A 23,121-nucleotide genomic window follows, 5' to 3' on the forward strand; every position below is an offset into this window, starting at 1 on the left:
CGCCTTTCAAGTTTAATCCGGTTTTATTTTACTTTGTATAGTCGTCTGAGACTTGGATGCGCATGAATTTATAGAGATATATTTTAAACTTGGCCTTCAATACAAAGACATTACTGTCTATGACATTTGTAATACTGTCATGGCTGAGACACGCTTTGATCTTCCAAAGGACACTAATTACACGAGAACTACCGGAATTCTGTAACTACTAGAATGGCCATAGCGGTCATTCTGACCGTTCATACTAGATTGTACCAAATGTCATGTCATATTTACATTCGAAACTTCTATTGAGGTTTTAGAATGAAGCTTCTAATGTCTGTCGTCATATTTTATGGCGTCATCACCCTAAAAATGTATTGAATAAAATAGAATGGATTAAATGGAGCGCCAAGCGAACGCAGATAGTCCTACATAATACTGATCTTTTTTGTAATATATAATAGTGCTAGACTATACACATACATAGGCCTATATATATTATATATTAGCTAGACTGCCCCGGAAGGTGCGCCTACGCTTTGTGTACAGCAAGTTTTTTCCACCACAGTGAAAAGGGTTTTGAAAGTCTAAACGCCAACAAACATGGATTGAGGCGAATATTTCGTTAGATAAAAACATGTTGTGAATTTTGGAAATTATTACATCTATCCTTTTTCAAAACATGTTGACTTTTGGACTTTACAACGCTCTGGATTTATTGGAAATTGGAAACAATCCATATGTAGCCGCCACTGGAATCAAAATCCATGAATAAATGAATCTGTTATATTAATAATAAACACCAGGACACCGAAATTTTAATTCTAATGAATGTGAAAATGTAATAGTTCATCGACAACCACAGAACTTGCTATTGTAGCTAATTACAGATACAAATTTGATTATTTATATTAAATTATTCTCCTAAAAGGGGCCCTTTTTTGTTCAAGTGAGCCCACTTTTAGGAGAATTCGCTCATAATGATTTTATAGCATATTATTTTCATTATAGTTTTACAGCATGATATTTTTGCTCACAGTAAAACAAATATTGCTTTCTAAATCAGTTCGTCTTCCCACAGTTTAGCGAATGTTCATATTCTTTATTAACTGTTTTGGCCATTTTGGGTTTGGCCTATATGTGTTTCATACATGTCTAATGTTTTTACTATGCATTGAAATACACATTGGTGATGTTTTATAAGCTATTGTATTGATTTGTTTTTATTTTACAAAGAGAATAATTTAATATAAATAATCAAATTTGTATCTGTAATTAATATAATAGCAAGTTCTGTGGTTGTCGATGAACTAATACATTTTCACATTAGCTCCCATAGAGCTCCTGGCAGGATTTTGAGGGATCTCATTAATTCAGAAAAACAGAACAAAATATTTTTTTAATGAAAAATGATCTCATAATTCTGAGATAATTAAGTCGTTAATTCAGAAAAACAGAGCAAAAACATTTTTTTCCATGAAAAATTATCTCGTAATTCTGAGATAATTAAGTCGTTAATTCAGAAAAACAGAGCAAAAACTTTTTTTTCCATGAAAAATTATCTCGTAATTCTGAGATAATTAAGTCGTTCATTCAGAAAAACAGAGTAGATTTTTTTTTTCTCAAGTGAATGCAATACGCTTCAGTAGCAAACAGCCGCTGACTGTCCGACGGTAACAAGGTTGTGCTGTTTAGGATCCCGCCTCATGAGGAGAAATGAAAACAAATGAGCGCAGCACACAGAAATTCAGTGAACAGCAGTAAAAATTCATGTAGAGTTTTTATATTTATACAGTTAAGCAACATCACACGACCAAGAGTGTGGAATACCACCATGTGACACCAATTTCATATGACAGTTAAATAAACAAGGAAATAATATTAAGTCACTTACATTTTATACGCTATATTGACTCTCACAGGAACACGTAAAGTGTTTTCATTACTGAATGATTCAGCGTTTTGAACGAATCGGTTGAGTCAAAGATTCAATGACCCATATAAATGCCTAATTCCTGAACAAATCAGCAGTTTGAATGAATCGTTTGAATAAATGACTCACTCATTAAGACGCTCGCCTCGTCGCCTCCTACTGATGATTTAGTTTCTTGTTTAAAAGTATTTTTGACTTTATAAAATGATTCTCTCAAGTCTTGGCTATTAAACAATAAATAAGGTAAGACATATTTTTCTTATATATAGTTTAGTATCCTATTATTCTTTTTGGCAAAATGTATCATTATAAACAACTTTATATCCATTTCCTGGATTTTGTATCGCCATAGTCCCTAAATGTAGCCTATATGTAAATGGAGGAAATGGGATTCAAATAGAAAACATTTTTCGATCGAGAACATCATTGTGTCCCCCCCACTTCTCAAACCAAAATTACACCCTTGTATTCAGTACAACAGCATGGTTGTTTTCTTGTTATTTCTTTAACACAACAAGAAGTTAATATCCAGTTACTTCAATTTTAGACATAACATGGCCAGCTTTTTTGTCTGTTGTTGCTCCGCAAATGATGGCTCAAATTTGGCATGTTGCTGTGCAACACAGTCTGACAGAGTGTCTGGAATGCTGCAAACAAAAACAAGCAGACAGATACAAACAGTGATATCTAAATATCAGAACTCTTGGAACGCAACTTGTCCATTCCGATTTGGGGTTTAGAACTATTGTATATTGCATAAAACGATTTATTGTTAAGCTCATTAATGGAATGTTCCATGTTCAATAGAAGTACTCAATTGAAAAATATTTGTGGCATAATGTTTATTACCCCCAAAAATATTTTGATTCAACCCTTGTTGATTTAAAAAAAAAAAAAGCAAACATTTAGGTTACAGTGTAGCAATTACAATGGAAATTAATGGGGCTAGTCTATAAACATTACAATAAACACTGTTTCAAAAGCATAGTTAATGTCATAAAATCGCACACTAATCATATTTGTGTAAAGTTTTATCCAATATTACAACTTTGTTGTCATGATAATGTATTACCGGTAAACCCTGTTATCTGGTAAATGCTGTAACGCCGTTAAATGCCTGATTTAATCCAACTAAAAATATGTTAATATGTATAATGTTTATTTATTGTGGATTTTCTTTTGAAACAATGTGTATTTTAGCATTTATGCATATTCCATTGTAAATGCCTTACTGTAAATGTGATTTTTGACTTTTTTTTAAATAAACGATGACCAAATCAAAATTATTTTTAGTGGTAATCAACGAAATGCCACAAATGCCGTCAACGGACCTTAACTTGAATCGAACCTGGACATTCCTTTAATTGGAACATCTAAAATGAATAGCTATTTCCTTTGTCAAAAGGAGCGAATGGATGCCCATTGGTAAACCCTCATGTTTTCTGTAATAGTAAAAGCCCCTACAATATTTCTGAATCATTACATATGACACGTCACTGTCAAACAATCAAGAAAAGGATCTGTAAAAGACAGCTTTTTATAAAGCTGAGTTTAAATAAGGAAAGATTTTTTTGCCACTCAGTCTCTTTCAGTTCTCTTTTTTTTTGCCGGGTTTACCCTGTTCCTTTTATAGTTTATGTTTATTGATGCATGCAGAGGATCAGGTCTTAATCCACAGATGTGTCACATCATGCATGAAAACAGGTACAGAAAGCCTTCACTAGACTTACTAGAGCGTACAGACTGGGCCTTTTACAATCAGAACATGTGTACATTTGTTTAAGGGCTAATGTGTCAGTAGAATGGCTGTTAAAGTATAATGTTGGTGTAACGTAAAAACAGACGGACACTATCTGAGGCTAAATCTCTCGTCTTGCTGTCTTGTTCTCTCTTATGTATGTCTCAGTTCTCTCTCTTGTTGGCCTTGATGTCATCACTGTCTGCTTGTGTTTTTCACACCCCTCAATCATTCTCTCTGTCTTGACTCATTGATTTCCTACTTCTTGTACATTTTCCCATCTTTTTTTATGCACTGTTTTAAAACAAACTCCAACACTGTCTGTGGCCATGGCTTTGCGGTAATGGATAGATTTCTCCAGATGTGCGCCGTCTGAAGCAACATTGTTTCCAGACCAGGCGTAAGCTAGCCATGCGATTAGGGGTGCAAGATGTCGGCCAACTCAAACAAAGCTATGATAGTAAGGTACATTTTTATAGTGGTAGATGTGTAGTCTTCACTGATTCTGGAGACATGCGATAAAACCACAACTTAGAAGTGATTGTGCTTATATTTTCAGTGTCACAACCATGAAATGTCCACTCCATCACACAAACTGTAAAGAAATTGTTTGGTATTTTTTGATCATTTAATTACTTTTTAAGAAGGTTCGTTTAGCAGCTAGTAACAAAATTGCTACTGCATTTAATATAATAATGTAATGCGAAATATGGTTATTCGGTCAACACCATAAACTCTTTACTCTGTCAGATATGTGGTCATAACTCAATAGATGGAGCTGAAAATCAGTTTTAAACTATTTTTTCACTATTATTTAATTTAGTTTCTGATGGTGTTGACCCATACTGAGTGAAAAACACACATTTTGTTAAAGAAAAAAAGAAACAGGAGGTTGCACCCAAATGCAGGTGACTACATTTGAATGTGTTGAATATATGGATCCAAAATAATTCCATGATACCTAAACCTTTTTTTTCAGTTCTGTAGCTTGTTTTGTCCTGGTATTTATAGGGATAGTTTACCCCAAATTTGACATTCTCTCATCATTTACTCACTGTAAAGGGGTTAAGATGGGCAAGGAGGAGGTGAGAACTGGCTTGACAATATAAATAAAGTTTAAAGATGAACTTAAACAAACACACACAAACATAAACACATACAGAGCAGCTGCCTGTAATTCTCTCTCTCTCTAACTGTCGTCACCGGCCACCTTTATCCCTCGCGCGCTCCATCAGGCTGATTGGGGACCGACCGTGCGTAGTTCCAGCCCGGCCCAGCCCTCCTCCGCTCTACACTCACCCCCATACACTCAGATGTGTATGACTTACTTTCTTCTGCCGAACACAAATTATGATTTTTAGAAGAATATTTCAGCTCTGTAGGTCCATTCAATGCAAGTGATGGATGGTACAATTTTGACACTGCAAAAAGCACGTAAAGACATCATGAAAGTAATCAATACGACTCCAGTGTTTTAATCCATATCTTCAGAAGTGATATGATAGGTGTGGGTGAGAAACAGTCTTTTTTTGGTAATTATTAGAAATAATTTTTCTTAACCAGTAGGGGGCAGAATTCATGAAGAATGTGAATAACAAAAAACACACAAAGAAAATTTACAGTGAAGAGTGACTGAAGATTGCTTCTGAATATATTGATTTAACCACTGGAGTCTTATGGATAACTTTTATGCTGCCTTCATGCCCTTTTTAGGAGCTTCGATATTTTGACACCCAATCACTTGCTTTGAATAGACCAAAAAAGATGAGATATTCTTCTAAATATTTTCATTTGTGTTCTGCAGAAGAAAGAAAGTCATACACATCTGGGATGACATGAGGGTGAGTAAATGATGATACATTTTTCATTTTTGGGTGAACTATCCCTTTAAGAATCAGTGTTATTCTGCACATTAGACTAAATCTAAGTTATGTATATTTAGAAGCATCCATAATACAAGCTTCAAATCATGTTGGTATGTAACCCCTCATGTTCATGTGTTTTTTTGTACAAAGAAAATTAAACTGTGAAATCCTGCAAGTGTGTTGCAATTGAGCAGATAGGGACCTTGAGGATTTGCACTGACCCAAAAACAGGATTTTATTTGTTATTGTTGCCCTATCACATCTCTTTTAGTTCTGCTGATTAATTTTCTTCCATACTGTCCTCTTTTTAACATTTTTGTTCTCTTTTCCTAGGTTCAACAGCTCATGAAGGCTGCTAGGAGTGGCGCAAAGGATGGACTGGAAAAGACGAAAATAGCCATGATGCGCAAAGTGTCCTTCCTGAGTAAAAAAGACTGTGCAGGTTTCACTTTTGACTCTCATTTCCTCTTGTTCATGTCTGGTGTTTTCTATCACCTGGTAGGGAACAGTACAGAAACAAATACTAGAAACTTAAAGTCTCTCTAAGTGTCCTGAATTTTGAATCATTCTGAGCCAAGATATGTTAAATAGCAACTGGACTGTGTAGGTCTCGGCAGGCACTGGATGCCCTATGTGAGGACCACCAGATATTTCATTTCAGAGCTGCAGGATTGAGCTGACCTACAGGGAGGAGCTAAGCCAAGATGGAAGATGCTGGAATGGTCTGTGAAGCCGGTGGGGATGAGGAGTTTAACTGTGCTTTTTGCTGTCAATATACAGATGACACAGAGGACAATTCTGGATATCTGGATGTGACTGTATCTGAACTGAAGCATCCACCACCTCAACTTACTCCCATGCCAGAGGGGCTCAGTAACCAACAGGTGCATGTGTGTATGTGTGTTTATGTGTGTACATGTGTGAGAATCTCACCTTCTGTTAAAATCAGACCAATGATGTGTGCTAGTTTTGTATATTTTAATTATAAATATAAGGTTTGGATAAAGTTAGCATATTTTAATTCAGATTCCTTATTCGTTATTGATGTTATTCAATGTCACAGATTGTCAGGCGTCATATTCTTGGCTCTATCATCCAGAGTGAAAGAAGCTACTTAGACTCACTCAAGAGGATCCTGCTGGTGAGTGACACAGTAATTACATAACAGCTGACAGGTAATGACTAGACATAGCAATCACAAATGTTGTATGATTACACTACTCTCTGAAATGATTGAATCTGATTGGCCAAATGTGGTGTTTTGCATTCAAAAGTTTGATCAAATATTTAATAGAATATTAAATGAGTAGCTCAGCTAGTATTGACACTGACTACCACCCTTGGAGTCAGGAGTTCGAGTCCAGGGCGTGCTGAGTGACTCCAGCCAGGTCTCCTAAGCAACAAATTGGCCTGGTTGCTAGGGAGGGTAGAGTCACATGGGGTAACCTCCTCGTGGTTGCTATAATGTGGTTCTCGCTCTCGGTGGGGCGTGTGGTGTGTTATGCGTGGATGCCGCAGAATAAAGTGAAGCCTCCACACGCGCTTTGTCTCCGTGGTAACGCGCTCAACAAACCATGTGATAAAATGCATGGATTGATGTCTCAGATGTGTAGGCACTGAGATTCGTCCTCTGCCACCCAGATTGAGGTGAGTCACAATGCCACCACGAGGACCTAGAGCGCATTGGGAATTGGGATGAAAATAAAAAAATTATACAAAATATATTTATCATAAAATCTTTATGTCGATAGACCCTAGCTGGGTTTATTTTGCAATAATGACTGGCTGAATATACAGTACATTGTTCCTTATGTAATGTAAATAGCTTTTCTCTAACTGAAAATGTTGAAAAGCAAAAACAAAATTGAGGAATGTTGCAAGTGGGCAAAAATAGCAATATTTCACAAAAGAGAAAGACAAATAAAAAATAAATTCTTATACCCCCTTGAATATTATGAATGAATATTCTGTTAACAACAGGAATAGATAAATAAAATGTCAAATAGTAATTAGTTATTTGTCACCACTACAAAATCTGAACATAAAAGTGATTCATACTGACTACCTCAATTGTATTTCAGGAGTATAAGAAGCCTTTAATGGAGGCGGAGCCACGGTTATTAAGTGTAAAGAAGATCCAGCCTATTTTCTACAGGCTGAAGGAGATCCTGCAGTGTCACTCCATGTTTCAGATTGCACTGGCATCTCGTGTAGCAGAATGGGACAATATTGAGAAAATCGGAGACCTCTTTGTAGCTTCTGTACGTCTCCTGTTGTTCTACAGAAACATTCCATTTCTGATGTGTTGTAAAGCTTTAGGCCCTTGTCACTTTGGACATGTGTTTATAGCTATTTTCACCTAAAAATTTAAATTATCTCATGATTTACTCAGATAATATACCAAGATGTGTATGACTTTTTTCTTTTGCAGAACACAAATGATGATTTTTAGGAGAATATTTCAGCTCTGTAGGTCAATATAATGCAAGTGAATGGGTGCCAAAATTTTGAAGCTCCAAAAATCACATAAAGGGAGCATAAAAGTACTCCATACGACTCCAGTGGTCAAATCTATATCTTCAGAAGTGGTATGATAGGTGTGAAACAGATCAAAATGTAAGTATTTTTTTTTGTCATAAATTCTTCTCCCTGCCCAGTATGGGGCGATATGCATGAAGAATGTGAATCACCAAAAACAGAATAAGGAGAAAGTGAAAGACTTAAATATTGATATGTTTCTCACTCACACATATCATATAACTTCAGAAGATATGGATTTAACCACCAGAGTCATCTGGAGTACCTTTATGTTGCCCTTATGTGAATTTTGGAGCTTCAAAATTTTGTCACCATTCACTTTCATTGTATGGACCTTCAGAGCTCAAATATTCTTCTAAAAATCTTTGATTGTGTTCAGCAGAAAGTTATACACATCTCGGATGGCATGAGGGTGAGTAAATGAGCAAATCATTTTAATTTTTAGGTGAACTATCACTTTAACAAACAGCCAATTTGATCACATTTAAATTTTTAAAGAAGCAGGTTGTTTGCATTTATTGTACAGATTAGGCCTTGACTATCATTTGTTTTTGTTTTTTATTACTATTATTTAAAATAATACATTGCTTAATTGTATGGCATTGATCCAGTTGATTTGTTAGACTACAAATCCTACAAATGTTCATGTTCCAACACGTGATAAAGTGTACTGTAGATTTTGCACGAGGAGTAAGTCATCCCTTGTAATTTTGGCTCAGAAATTACACTTCAGCTCAAAGTTAATGTAAGTTACAGGTCAGTTGAGCTGTGTAATGGTCTAAATTTAGCCCAGCATGACTTGATTTCTTTTACGTTTGTGCTGAAGGATCATCCTTTGCAGATGGAAAAACAGGAGATTGTATAGTCAGCAGTTCTATTTAAACTTCACTTATTTCCTCTGCATCTCCCAGGCTGTGGCCAGAAGCTAAGCACATTCTGTTTGAGATAGTTTTATATGTAAAATCCAGAGCAATAGTGTCAGTAGACCTTCCATAACTATTGAAGGTAGGAATGAAAGCATAAGAAAAGATTGTACCATAACAGGGATTTAGGGACTTGGATCTTATAATTTGTCGCTGTATGCCACTGAATGGAGCCTTATTTCATCTCTTCCAGTTTTCCAAGTCAATGGTGCTTGATGTGTACAGTGACTATGTCAACAACTTCACCAATGCTATGGCTCTTATCAAGAAAGCTTGTATGTCCAAGCCAGCATTCCTGGAGTTTCTCAAGGTGAATTCATAATTCTGCTACTAACTGTTCATTGTCCCTCCTCAATATAAAGCTTCATTTGTTGTTGTGCTCTTACACGTACTTTGAGTTTGGGGTTTGGAAAAACACTTAACCCTTATTATCTCAAATTCTTTGACTTGTTGAGGACTGGCATGTTATTCCTTTTTTAAGTCGTTGGACTTATGATTTTCCTCTACAGATGATAAAGCTGGTGAAAACACATAAGGAGACTGGCGTCTTGTTAGTACTGACATGTTCTTGTGTTGTACTGTATTGTAGAAGATGCAGGCTTCCAGTGCAGACAGAATCACTCTTTATGGGCTGATGGTCAAACCAATCCAGCGCTTTCCTCAGTTCATTCTCCTGCTTCAGGTTAGTACTATGAAAGCTTTAAAGGAATATTCCGAGCTCAATATAAGTTAAGCTCAATCGACAGCATTTGTGGCATAATGTTGATTAACACAAAATTTAATTTGGACTTCCGCCTCCTTTTGTTTTTGTTTTTCTCCCCAATTTGGAATGCCCAGTTCCAAATGTGCTTTAAGTCCTCGTGGTGGCGTAGTGACTCGCCTCAATCCGGTTGGTGGAGGACGAATCTCAGTTAACCCAGTCTTATCACTTGGCTTGTTGAGTGCGTTACCGCGGAAACATAGGGCGTGTGGAGGTTTCATGCCATCCACTGCGGCATCCACGCACAACTCACCACGCGCCCCACTGAGAGTGAACCACATTATAGCGACCACGAGGAGGTTACCCAATGTGACTGTACCCTCCCTAGAAACCGGGCCAATTTTGTTGCTTAGGAGACCTGGCCAGAGTCACTCTATCAGCCTGGATTCGAACTTGCGAACTGCAGGGGTGGTAGTCAGCGTCTTTAGTCGCTGAGCTCCCCAGGCTTCCTTGCCCCTCCTTTTCTTTAAAAAAGCAAAAAGCTAGGTTACAGTGAGGCACTCACAATGGAAGTGAATAGGGGCCAATTTTTTAACATTAAAATACTAGTTTCAAAAATATAGCCACAAGACATACAACCTTGATGCTATGATGTCAACAAACCCTATAACCCTAAAATGACTATAAAAATGACAATTTAAATAACTTTACAGCTCAAAAAATACATGAGTTTTAACAGAAGAATTAATGTATGCGCTTTTATAAAATTATACACTTCAAATTTCTGCCTTTTTAAGCCCTCCAAAAATTGGCCCCCATTCACTTCCATTGTAAATGCTTCACTGTAACTCAGATTGTTATTTATTTTTTATTTTTTTAAAGAAAAGTTATTTTTATAGTAATCAACATTATGCCACATATGCTGTCAACTGATCTTAACTTGTAAAGGAATATTCCTTTAAAGGTTCACCCAAAAATGAAAATTATGCCATAATTTAGTCACCTGATTTCACTCCAAAATAGTATGACTTACTTCCATTGAACACAAAGTAGAAAATGTGAAGAATATTGCTTTTTCCATGCAACTACAAAGGGGGGGCTGGAGCTTCCAATCTTCAAAAAGGCCAAAAAGTACCATAAAAATATTGTAAAAGTAGTCTATACAACTCATGTGTTATACTGTAAAGTCTCCTGACACTAGTGAGTTCTGTTCCTTACACAAAAGCTATTGTATGGCTTTAGAATATTTATTACACCTAAGTCATATGGACTACTTCAATGATACTTTTATGGTGCGTTTGCATCCTTTTTAAGAACTGCATGAAAACAACAACAACCTGTCCATTCTTCCAAATTTCTGGAACAGGAATACTTGAGGGTGCGTAAATGGTGACAGAATTGTCATTTTTGGATTTTCACTACTCCTTTAAATACACACACATGCACACAAACACATGACCCAAAGAAATTTATATTTGAGGGGAACTCATTTTATTTTATTTCTGTGTGGAGAAGTGAAAGTAAAGTATTTCTAGTAAAGAGTGCTAGTAAAGAATATCAAACCCACACATAACATGCTTACAATCAAAACCATGACATGATATGACATGACTGCATGTGTACATACATGTTTAAATGTGTAAACCTGAGCACTGGTGATAGCCCTCTCCCTCAATGCCTCTGACTTGGATGCTGATTACTTATATAAAACAGCTATTTTCCCACAGCAGCAGAAGCCCAGTTCTGTCAAGATTGTTTTTCATTAGATCATTCTTACATTCAGTTACTTCATTTGCATAATGTCTCTTGAGTGCTGTCACTACAGGCTGTTTATCAGGGACATATGAGTCTTATATGGTTGTAAATTGCCCTAATTGTTTAAGATTTGCTTAAACTACTGTTGAAAATTAGCTGAAATGGCTAAACTAGCACATTTACAGAAATGTTTAATCCATTCAAAATTAAATGACGTTCTCAGATATTTTACTTCTGGAGCCAGGTGGTTGGAGGGGAGGGGTTGAAATATAATCTGCTGTGTACTGTTTTATATTGCTCACTGTTTTGAATATTGCACATTGTATGGTAATGTACAGCATTGTTTGTATAGTACATGCTGTAATTTGTATTGTTTTGTTTAAATTGTATTGTGCATTGCACACATTATGCAGACTTGCACATTCACACACTGTCCTATGTATGTCTTAAAACTGTACCTGTAACAAGTTTCACTGGCCTAGTCATGGACCATTCTGTTTTATTCTATTCTATTCTAAGTGACTAAATTAAATAGTAATTGGTAAATAAGCGCAGATATGTGTGTGTGTGTGTATTCCTTAGGACATGCTGAAGAATACTCCTGTTGGGCATCTGGACAGACTGCCACTGCAGCTGGCCCTCACTGAACTGGAGACTCTCGCCGAGAAGCTGAACGAGCAGAAGCGGCTGGCAGAGCAGCTCGCTGAGATCCAACAGCTCGCTCGCAGCATCGGTGACCGAAACCTCAGCAAGGTCAGAGTCCACCACACCACAAGCACACACCAGAGCACTTCAAAGCAAGCCAATAACATAATACTTTGGCTTACAAACTAATTTGGCAGGATATGATGAGCTGTCAGAATGATTACTGCGATTTCCACATTTTCTCTTTTAGGAAAATAGCTTTTTTCTTGCCAGGATGGTCAGGTTGTTACTTGAATGTAATTTAAGTGGCACCTATTAAATCAAAATGGGAGTTTAGTGACTTTAAGAAAACTAGCTAAAAATGTAAGGTGTAAATATAAATTATAAATGTATGAAGATGTACTGGGGATAGCATTTATATATAGATGTAGAGAGCAGATGAATGCTTTTAAAATCTCTCTCTACCAGGAAAACAGACCAAAAATATAGATGACTTATCCTACACTCATGGGCGTGTACATTTCTTTTTTTTTATCCTATAAAATGCTCTCTAGAATGAGAATGTCCCCTCCTCATCGTACCACCTGCCTCTGACTAGCAAGTAGCAAATCATGATTCATGACACAAATGTAAACTAAAGCCATTTGGCTGTTAAAAATCTTTTGAAATGTCCTGCGCAAATTTCTTGTTTCAATTAGAAATACGTCAACAAAGGACAGAGAACTGCACCCGTCAAGTGATTTCATTGGGTTTTTACCTTTCATGAGGAAAATGCATACACTAAGAAATGTTAATCGTAGAATTTGAATGATTTCCTGTCATTGTGGTGATGTAAAACCTTTGAAGTTTTCACCTACATTGTATTACTGTTTTCACCTATAGTATATATTACTGTTTTCACCTATATTACTGTTGCTCCATTAATTCCTGTTGAAATAGCGACAGCAGTAGTGTCTTCCCTTAAATTGCTCTACCAATATTTGTACCGCTAAAGTTCTACTGGCAGTCAGGCTCTTTGTCTGAACTCTTGAACATGGTAAACTTTTATAGACCATTTCAAGGATGTAAACAATAGCAAAGGAATTAAAACTTCCAGTATCATTATTCTTTAAATCAGGCTTTCTGTTTACATAATTTCTCAATGAACATCAAATATTTACCTGAAGTCACTTATCCTGACATGTTAATGATACTGCACGTCTACACGACAGAGGTGATGAAATTGTATCATAGTTTAGATGCTCACAATTATTTCCTTAGCAGAGAGATCGGGAGTATTGCATCGCTCCTATTATAATCAGTGAAGGCAAGGACAAGGTAAGGATTTCTTTTTTTGTGCTCAAGTCATTTATGTAATGGTAAATTACTTGTGCAGCTTCATCCATTATAATGGGAGCGATCTATAGTCACTTTTATAGCTCTACTTATCCAACTTGGAATTAGTTGGCATAAATTTCGTTCACCTACTAGAGATAAGAGGTGTGCTCCAAATGTTAGTATTGCACTTATTCAGCTGCAGCAGTTCATGCATCCATTTCTGGTTGCTTTTTCGAAGATCTTAACACTTAAATTTCTTTAAGTGCCAGGCATCCAGGGAGCATCCGGCCACCAAACAACATGGTCCACATTTTAATAATGATAATTTATATCAATCGTGTTAACGTTAGTAACATTAATCACATTAGTCACTAAAACTAAACTTATTAATTTTGAATGAGTACGTTAACTAGAAGTAAATGTTCAAGGGACAAAGACATCACTTTCTTAAACTGACAAATAGTCCTTGATATGGTCTATACCTTCTATTCTCACTAGAATGCCCCCACCTCCCACAACATTCAAATTCAAATAAGCTACTGCTAACCAGTTTTTGAAATTCCCAAAGTTAAATCACTCAAACCTCTGTAGATTTGTTCAGATATGCAGGGTATACTTTAAAGGATGTTAGAGCTGGAATGATTTAAAGGAAGATGATGAAACATTCTCAAGTCTCCTAAGCTCAAGAGTAGATACAGACAGGTGATGCAAATGTTGAGTCATGATGTAGTTATATTCATTTTCTTTTTATTTATGTATTTTTTTAACAGCAGCTGAACTCAGATCAGAAGCAGTTGATTCTGTGTGAGACGTTGATTGAGACTGTGTATGGTGAGAAGGGTCAAGTCCTCAAGTCTAAAGAGCGCAAAGTCTTTCTCCTGAATGACATGCTTTTCTGTGCAAACATCAATTTAAAGTAAGTCCTCTGCATACGCCTATGAATGTGGACATTGCAATACAGCACAACATTCTTGTTCCGGAAGTAAAAATAGCATTCATTATTTTCATAGGGCAATTGATTATTAATGATAACTTATAAACCTTTAAAGACAAACCTACTCTGAGCTCTGATGTTGTTAATCAATGGTATATGCATCTGCTGAAGCCATCAGTCTGCATTAAATCAACTTTTTTAACTTAAACTTAAAAATCATGTTTAATAGCAGAATTCCTTTAAAAAATATTGGACTTTAAATGAATAGTTTTATATATTTTTTCTTTGTTTTTATTTCACTTAAGGCATTTACAATGCTTCATGGGATTGTAGTTAATTCCCTAATGAAGATTGTTAAGGACACTGTATTGTACCTTTTGTCTGTTTGGCTGAAATTTTTGGCCTCAAATCAAAGTTTGTGTGATTCACCGTGGAGCCGGTTGATTTGGTTCATGACTTAGAACTCCTATATGTAGTACTTTATGAAATCACAATCTAAAAAATTAATGGGAAAAACACTTCTGGAACCAAAATGGCTTAAAAAGTGGGCAGGCACTGTTGCATAGCATTCTGTTTAGTTTTTTATGAAAGAGAATGGGTACTTTCTTAGTTTACTGTTACTTTTAATTGATTTTATACAATTACCTTTTGTACTATATACATTTTAATTCATTTTTCCTTTATTTTAACTTGCACTACTCAAAAAAGTCATTATCCTTACTTAATTGAATTTAAGAAAGTTTTTACAAGCAGTTTAATGTCTTTCTTTCATAATAAGTTGTTTTGTTGAGCAAAAATAATATAGTTGGATTAGGTCAAATCAAGGCACTATAGTAGTTTTAACTTAACTTCATTAGGTTCTTTAAACTCAATTTACTAAGGTTTTAATTAATTTTGTTATATTGGTCCAACTTAATTTATTTTAATAAACATTAGTATATGCCAGGTGTGCAAGTGTAAGGGCAGTTAAAATGTTTATAGAGCTAAGCAGCAATCAAATTGAGTATCCCATTGAAAGTGGAAGTCCATCCTCAATCTAAGCACAAGCGCCATTCTTTGCCACAACGGTAACCCCTTAAACTCCATCAGAACAGACCCGCTTTATAAATACCATTATAAAAGAACATTAAACATTAAGAAATCTCCTCATATTCTCATTTTGCTAAAATGCATAAAATAACAATTAATTTCAGCACTTGTTCACAATATTCAGTCCCATGCCCAGTCCCATGCCCTGCCCAGTTTTATCAGTGCTACTTTAACACCAAAAGTATTAATGTAGTCCCAACTCAAACACTTCAATTTTACATATATAACTGGATAGAACTCAATAAAAATCAAGTTGTGAAAATCTTTTCTACATTTTGTTGCTTTCATTTATTTTAATTAAGTAAACTGAGCAAGATCTTTTATTTTATTTGTTAAAGGTGGTGTTCATGGTTAATGTGTCAATAGAAATGAACAAATGCCAAATGCGAACAAATACATAAATAAACAGTGTTCGAAAAAACATGGTATCACCCTCAAATTAGTGGGCACCTATCAGGAAATTTGAGGCCAATATCATTCTCTGATTTTTTTAACACTAAGATCATCCGATACTGATTTTTTCTTAAAGTGTCCTTTGGCGCACTTTTGCAAGTTATATGCTGCAGTTATATTTTTTTGTCCCATACAGTAAAATTACAGTAACACTACAAAAAGTTCAATTTGTTAACATTATTTAACAACATTTACTGTAGTTAATATGAACTAATGAACGTAATGTTAGTTACAACATATACTAACACATTTTTAAAATAAAAATTTGTATTCATGAATGCACATTAATGCACTATGAAATAACATGAACATGAAATACAATGAACAATTGTATTTTTATTTACTAACATTTATGATTAATAAATGCTGTAAAACTATATTGTTCATTGTTTGTTCATGATACCTAATGCATTAACTAATGTTAACGAATGGAACCTTTTTATTAAGTGTTACCAAAATTACATGAATTGTGCATTGCTAACATTTATTTGTTTTGAAAACAGTTATTGATAGTTCTGTTGTCAATAGCAAAAGGTCATTGTGACATACTGCCAACCACACATCAGAGATACGTTCAAAAATAAGAAAAAATATATCCATTACAAGCTCTAAAACTGTTCCAGTGAGAAATCAATAATATCTATGATTTGTTTACTGTCTTTGGCGTTTTGCTGTAACACAAATCACTAAATATTAAGCTATTAAGTTATTGAAGTGTAGGGTTTCTTGGTTCAGGTTTGGGGAATGTACAATTAATATTAATGATTGTAATCAATGATTAATCATACGGTTTGAACTAGATAACAATACATTCTAAATTGCCCCAAAAAGGGGTTATATAGCCCAAAAGTCTGCTTCAGATATATATAGATAATTAAACACAACAAATTATAATTAATTAGGAATATACATCATATACAGACAGGCTGTAGTAATTTTCAGAACACCTTAATGGAATTAACCCGTACCGCAACCAATCAGTTCGTCCACCGAACCACTTTGCTCGATACTCTTGATCAATTCTCCAGAAGGTTTATTCTTAGTATAAGCTTATTAATCAAAAGCACGTTAACTTACTTTGATAATATCAGCTCGTAGCTTAAAATCGCACATTAAAGAGGCTTTGTTTTATGACCAACAAACACAGACAATCAAGCGTATAATTGGGTTTAATACAAGGAACTAGGATACTGTATATCACTACACTTAACAAACATAGAACACATTTAACAACAAACATTTAACATAGAACAAACAAAGTAAAACAGGAAGGAAAATAAAGAGATTACAGGGATAGCAAACTTGTTACAACAGTTAAACCTTAAGAGCCAGCAAGGGAATTACACACTCTAACGCATTTGAATTTAGATGGAATAACACTTGCAAAATGGACCTTTGTGTCGCTGAACAAGACTGCGTGTGTGCGTGAATGTCCTGGTTGCGTCCGTGAGATGGAGGATGTCTCTTGGTGCTTCTCGAGCGGGGATCGCTCGCGGGAAGTTCAAAGCATCTTAGGAGTAATGGTTGAAACTGAGAGAGAGTCCTTTCACCCGGAGGATATTGGACTGCTCCAAAAACGTAGAGTGTTGAGCTTTGTCCGAAGACAAGAAAAAGACTGAGATAAACGCCAAATAAAACAAAAGACATGTCTGACGAGAGTTTGAAGAGAAGTTGAAGAAAACTTGAAGAGGTTCAGAAGAGAAAGCAAGAGAGAGATGTAAGGACAAAGGACAAGAGAAAGAGAACAAGAGAGCGATTCCACACCATATCCTGACTTTTATGGTAGGGAGGTCACGCCTCCTTTGGGAGGAATGACCCAATGAGGCTCCTCAGTTTTGGCACGAGATGGTTCCCTTTGTCTTGTCAAGGCTCGACATTTGCCTAATTTACAACAGGGTCCGGATGTGGTTTGAATCACTCAAAAGATGGTAAAACATAGCAGAATACATTTTAATGTAACCTTATATATATATATTCAGCTAGGGCGAGTCGTAAGGTTTAATTTGATACCAAGAAACTTGTATTTGGTACACTTAAAAGTGAATATATACTCTTTATATAAGCCCTCAGAGTTTAACTACACAACTAAACAATCTTAACTAGTTTGATATAACAGCAGAATTACCCAAGCATACGGGAATAAAACATATTTCCTTAAAAATAAGCCATTTCTGGGTTTTAAATGGTAGGAACGTGTGTGTCTAAGATTTTCAGTGTGTAGATGGCGATATCACGAGTGTCTCTGGAGAGGCTCTTTGGGTTGTAAAAACGTCAAGAAAGCATTCTAACTCCCAGACTCGCTGGCGCTACCCGGTGATTTAGATGGGGAGGATCAGAGTGTGGGTTTAGTAAAAATGTGTGCATTGCATTCAGAATTAATGAGTTCATGATTTTCCGTTCATACTCTACAAAGGTTAAACAGTTCTGTTCAGTATCTGTTAATAGCGGTAATGTGACCAACATTAATCTAATTTAAATTGGGATCCTCACAGAATAGCACTGAAATGAGTGACTGATGAGATCTTGAGAGCAGCTGGACAGCGTGTATGTTTGATTGACATGGCGAGTGAGCATATTGAAGGGAGTGAAGCTGAAATTGCTCATGATAACTTATACAGTCTCCATCGTTCAACACATAAGCTTTACATAATGTATACTCAGATTTGTATTTGCATGTTTATTTGTTATTTAATGAATTTTTATACCCGTTCACAGCCTCTTTATCCTCTTCTTGTTCACTGTGCAACGAGTCAGAATAACTACCGTAATGACTCTAGAAAATGGGCAACTTAATATTCATACACGTGTAATTCTTACTCATTTTTAAAAACCAAAATGCATAGTCATGTGAATTACATCATGTCTGAAAGTTTAAATTTGTGAAAGCTTAGAATTATCAACAACAAGTCACCCTCCAAAGGCCACTCCGTCATGTTTCAAGGGCTGAGCAAGCGCTCATTTATTAGAGTAGCAGTGTATGCGTGATTCCCTGCGTGCTGCAAATCTAGGCTCGATCACCAATCACGGATTTAAGACGAATATCGGCCGATTTCGATCGGTGGCCAATCGATCAGTGCACACCTACCTACAATAATGATTTTACATTTAAGACATTTTGGGATATATTTTTATATGGTAATCACAGGCAAGCATGGGTATTATTCAAACCTTCAGATTAATCCACGCAGAAGAGCAGTGCCGAAGCACAACTGACATAAAACAAAACAATGTTCCTCTGTGAATAATTAGCAATTTTATGTTTCAATCACATAACGAGCCCAAAATTATGTTGTGCATTCCTTTATCTTATTAGTTTATTTGCACTATTGTTTATTAGTTTATTTTGCATTGCACAACATTTCGTTTTAAATGCAGCTGTGCTACAAACACACTGAAAATGTAATGTACAATATAGTCATGCCAGTAAAGGACACTAAAACTGAAATAGGAAATTATATGGGGCTTATGCAATTACATTGTAAGTTAATTGCTCCAGAAAACTCAAATTCAATTACATGTACATGTTTTATGGATTAAGTCTATCATTTCCTTTTTATCTCCCTCTCAATGGTTGATATGTAGATACATTGAAACATCTATGAGGAGCTAAGGTAACATTCTTCTAAAGACAACTTTTTTGTTTTCATTAATGACCACTGGGTCTTGCACTTTTCAAAGACACTGGATCAATATGTTTTCATATTGGCTTCAAAGTTCTCCTGCACCCCTCAAATCTCATCGAAGCGTTCTCAGTGCAGATCACGCATAACTAAGGAATGTATGAATAATAATTTCCAAAAATCACAGTGGGTGGTGTTAGGCTTCTGATCACAAAGTCTCTAATTGGCTGTTTGATTCCTCGATCTCTGTCAATATCATTCAGAGGTCCTCTGATCACATATCATTTCTAATTGCAAGTTGGATTTTTTATGTGATCTTGAAGTAATTATTTCATGTTGAATCAGGGGCCCTCCAGATATCAGCAGTCTGGTCCCTGTGGGGCCTAAATACACAGTTAAGTGGAGCGCACCCCTGCTGCAGGTTCAAGTTGTGGAGGTGGGACAGGAGACCCCCCAACGTAAAGACAGCGTCTTCCAGCAGAGTGGCAGCAGACGCCTGAGCTCCACCAACTCACAGGGTAGGTATTTGTAATGTCAACATGAATTAGAAATGTACCCTATTCACTTTCTTGCAGGCTGCTGGTCTTATTGTGAATTATTTCATTAGCTGTGTCCCAAACGATACACTGTACACTGTGATAATGTTAACCAATAGCCAAAAAGTTTTATTCAGGCATTGTTGTAGCAAACTCATTTAGGCCTGGCCCGATGGTATGGAATGCCCACATATATTCTGATATATAAAGTCTCGCCCTACATTAAATTATATCTAATTATAAAATAATATTTAAATAAACAACTTTTTTGATGTCTGGAAAGCTGGTTCATGTAGTATTACTATTCAATCTCCTTATAATTAATTTGAATATATTTGCGACCGATCTGTGACATTGGTTAACAAAATTCCAGTTTCCCCCCGTTATGCCAGCTTTACCTTAACAAATCACTGGTCCCAGAAGAAATATTTTTGCACAGTCCTCCTGCTACATTCATCTTGTTTATAAGACCTCTGGCTTCTATGGGGCTCAATGCAAATACCACCTCATGCTCTCCAACAGGGGAAATATACTCTCACTGTTAGAGGGTACAACAGATGGTCTAATACCAGGATAATATGCACCAAATGCCCTTGGATGACTTTTTCTCTTTTCGTGTTTGCCTCTTCGTGTTTGTAACTTCAACGCTCATCTTTTCTTATTTTTTCCTGCTGTGGTTGAGCTTTCAGTGTGAGGCGAATACTGCACAGAAATGTCAGTTTAACATTCTCACTGCTAGAGTTTGCTCAGGTTACAGGGTTCAAGTCAAGTCATTTTTATTTGAATAGAGCTTTCCCCAACACACATCGTTTCAAAGCTGCTTTACAGCAATTATGCTGTAACAGAAAATTATGCTGTACTGTCTATAATTTCTTAAAGTCTTCATTGTGCGGTTTAAATTAATAAAGTGATTATAGATGTCTTAAAAAGATGATTTGTCTTTAGACAAATAATGTCTAAGAGGTGATTCTTCGACGTTGTGTCAAAGAAGCGACACTAGGCTCTCAAGAGAGACCGGTAGTTTCGAAGATGCGACTCTAGGGTTCTCTCTTGAGAGCCTCACGCATCTCTGAACTTGAGAAATGGCCAATGAGAAATTGGCAGACCGAATTTGCATGTCCCTTCCCCGGACATATTGGCCTTTTCTCAAGTTCAGAGATGCGCAAAGCTCTCAAGAGAGATCCCTAGTGTCGCTTCTTCGACACAACGTCTCGTTCCCTCCATCAGGGAATGGAGGTTACAATAGTAACCTAGACGATTTGAGTCTTACTACTTGTTTTTAAGTGAGAGAGGTTGTAAAGTTGAATCTTAATCTTTTTTTTTTTTTTATGAAGTAAAATAAATGCACAAACATTTTTGCTTTTCTATTAAATTACCCAATATTTAGAACAGGCAGGTAGTCAACGGGGCTTTAGAAGAATGGCAGAACAAAGCGCACACTGTGTCATTAATGGATGTGAAACTCTGACAAAAAAATTGTCAATTTAGTGTTAAGAAACCAACTTCAGGAAAGTCAAATTGCCGTCATTTGCACACACCACATCTGATAATATCAATAACAAAAAATGAAAAAAGTTATTTGTGTACACTTGTTGAATATTTGTATGGCTTTTATTCAATTTCAAAGACAAATGCGGGGTTATGGGAACAGGAATGGTCAAGAAGAAAATCACTGTGGTCAGAGTGTGTGAACATGGAGTAAAATTCAGCGGGAGCGTTTTGGTGCAGGATAGAAACTTGTGGGAGCGGGATGGAAAAACATTTCCCTTGCAGACATTTACTGTGCAATTATTGGTAGCTGATGTGAAAATCTGATCAGATCAAATATTTAATAAATAAACTCAGCAATGGAAGAGGGATGTGTAGAAATTTAGGAATGAAGGGCATTCCAATTTTGCAGTAATCTGCAGAACTTTCTGTGGCTGCAGATTCGGTGTGGGCCTGCCTTTTGAACTCTGTCCTTCCTTTGACTAGAAGGAAGGATGAAATTAATTGTACTGAACTCAGAGTGGGAATATATAATAGTGATACAACGAAGACACATTGAGGAAGGTCTGTGCGCCAAAACGTCTGTGTCCATTTCCCCTTTTAAGTCATATAATAAAAAAATTACCAGTTTACTATCAGAGAGCGGATCATCTCTTCATTGTATTACGTTACCTAAAGGGATCGACGCACCCCAAAAAATACAAAGACAATATAAAACGACAGAGCGTGGTGTAAAAATAAGTTTGTTGGACTAATATATATAGTAGAAATAATCTGACTGCAGCCGCTGTTGTCAGCAAATGTGAAGAGTGAAGAGATCATATAATCTCAGATTTGTAAATTGGGAGACAGTCAAGTTAATCGCATATTTTAGGGGGGCTGAAGCTAATATGATTTAGCAACGCCTATGTATAGATGCATTATTTAAATCTTTTACAGTGAATGTAATTACTGCTTATGATGAAAATGCTGTTTGTTCAGGAAAGCTGTTTCTGGGACCACCCAGACTGTTTCAGGAACTGCAGGAGCTACAGCATGATCTGACAGTGGTGGAGGAAGTCACGTTGTTGGTGGGCACCCTGCAGGGGTCTTATCAGGTAAAATCTAATAATCCAAAGCACTATTGAAAACAAAAAATTCTCTCATGATTTACTCGTTTTATGATTGTCTTCTATAGAACACAACACAGGGTGAATTTTGTAGTATTCTTGTCAACATATAATGAAATAAAATGAGGGACACAACAAGAGGGACACAACTTCTCCTTCCCTCCATCAGGGAACAGAGGTTACGACAGTAACCATGACTATCCGCTTGAGTCACTCACTCGACATCGTGTCGATGTAGTGACACTAGGGGTCCCTATAGAAAAAGGCCACAACAGTTGAACCATGTTACATGTACTGCTGATGCAAGTGCAAGCAGGCTGCTGCGTGCGTAATAGCAGGTGCATCAGACTGCATGTAACCTCCCCCAATGCCCCAAATGACGTCATGTAGTTCCCCACATCCCTGAGGGGGGGAAGCAACGTGACTAGCATGGGAGCAGGCCATGCCAGCAGCGGCCTTTTCTCTCTATGTTTTCTCTCCACAGAGTATTAGATTT

General features: G+C 36.3%; 1 protein-coding gene across 6 annotated transcripts in view; it reads left to right on the top strand.

Moving 5' to 3' along the window:
• Window positions 1–23,121, top strand: part of LOC127629086 (rho guanine nucleotide exchange factor 10-like protein) — a 60,023-nt gene that overhangs the window by 14,561 nt on the left and 22,341 nt on the right. For all 6 annotated transcript variants that reach the window (XM_052106128.1, XM_052106129.1, XM_052106132.1 and 3 more), the window contains 10 exons: window positions 5,852–5,960; window positions 6,299–6,402; window positions 6,582–6,659; window positions 7,600–7,779; window positions 9,173–9,289; window positions 9,569–9,661; window positions 12,017–12,187; window positions 14,167–14,312; window positions 19,838–20,010; window positions 22,498–22,613. In XM_052106128.1, coding sequence (XP_051962088.1) covers window positions 5,852–5,960; window positions 6,299–6,402; window positions 6,582–6,659; window positions 7,600–7,779; window positions 9,173–9,289; window positions 9,569–9,661; window positions 12,017–12,187; window positions 14,167–14,312; window positions 19,838–20,010; window positions 22,498–22,613 — 1,287 coding nt within the window. The remainder of the gene's footprint in view (window positions 1–5,851; window positions 5,961–6,298; window positions 6,403–6,581; window positions 6,660–7,599; window positions 7,780–9,172; window positions 9,290–9,568; window positions 9,662–12,016; window positions 12,188–14,166; window positions 14,313–19,837; window positions 20,011–22,497; window positions 22,614–23,121) is intronic.

The sequence above is a fragment of the Xyrauchen texanus genome, chromosome 35, assembly GCF_025860055.1.
Source record: "Xyrauchen texanus isolate HMW12.3.18 chromosome 35, RBS_HiC_50CHRs, whole genome shotgun sequence".
Classification (NCBI taxonomy): Eukaryota; Metazoa; Chordata; class Actinopteri; order Cypriniformes; family Catostomidae; genus Xyrauchen; species Xyrauchen texanus.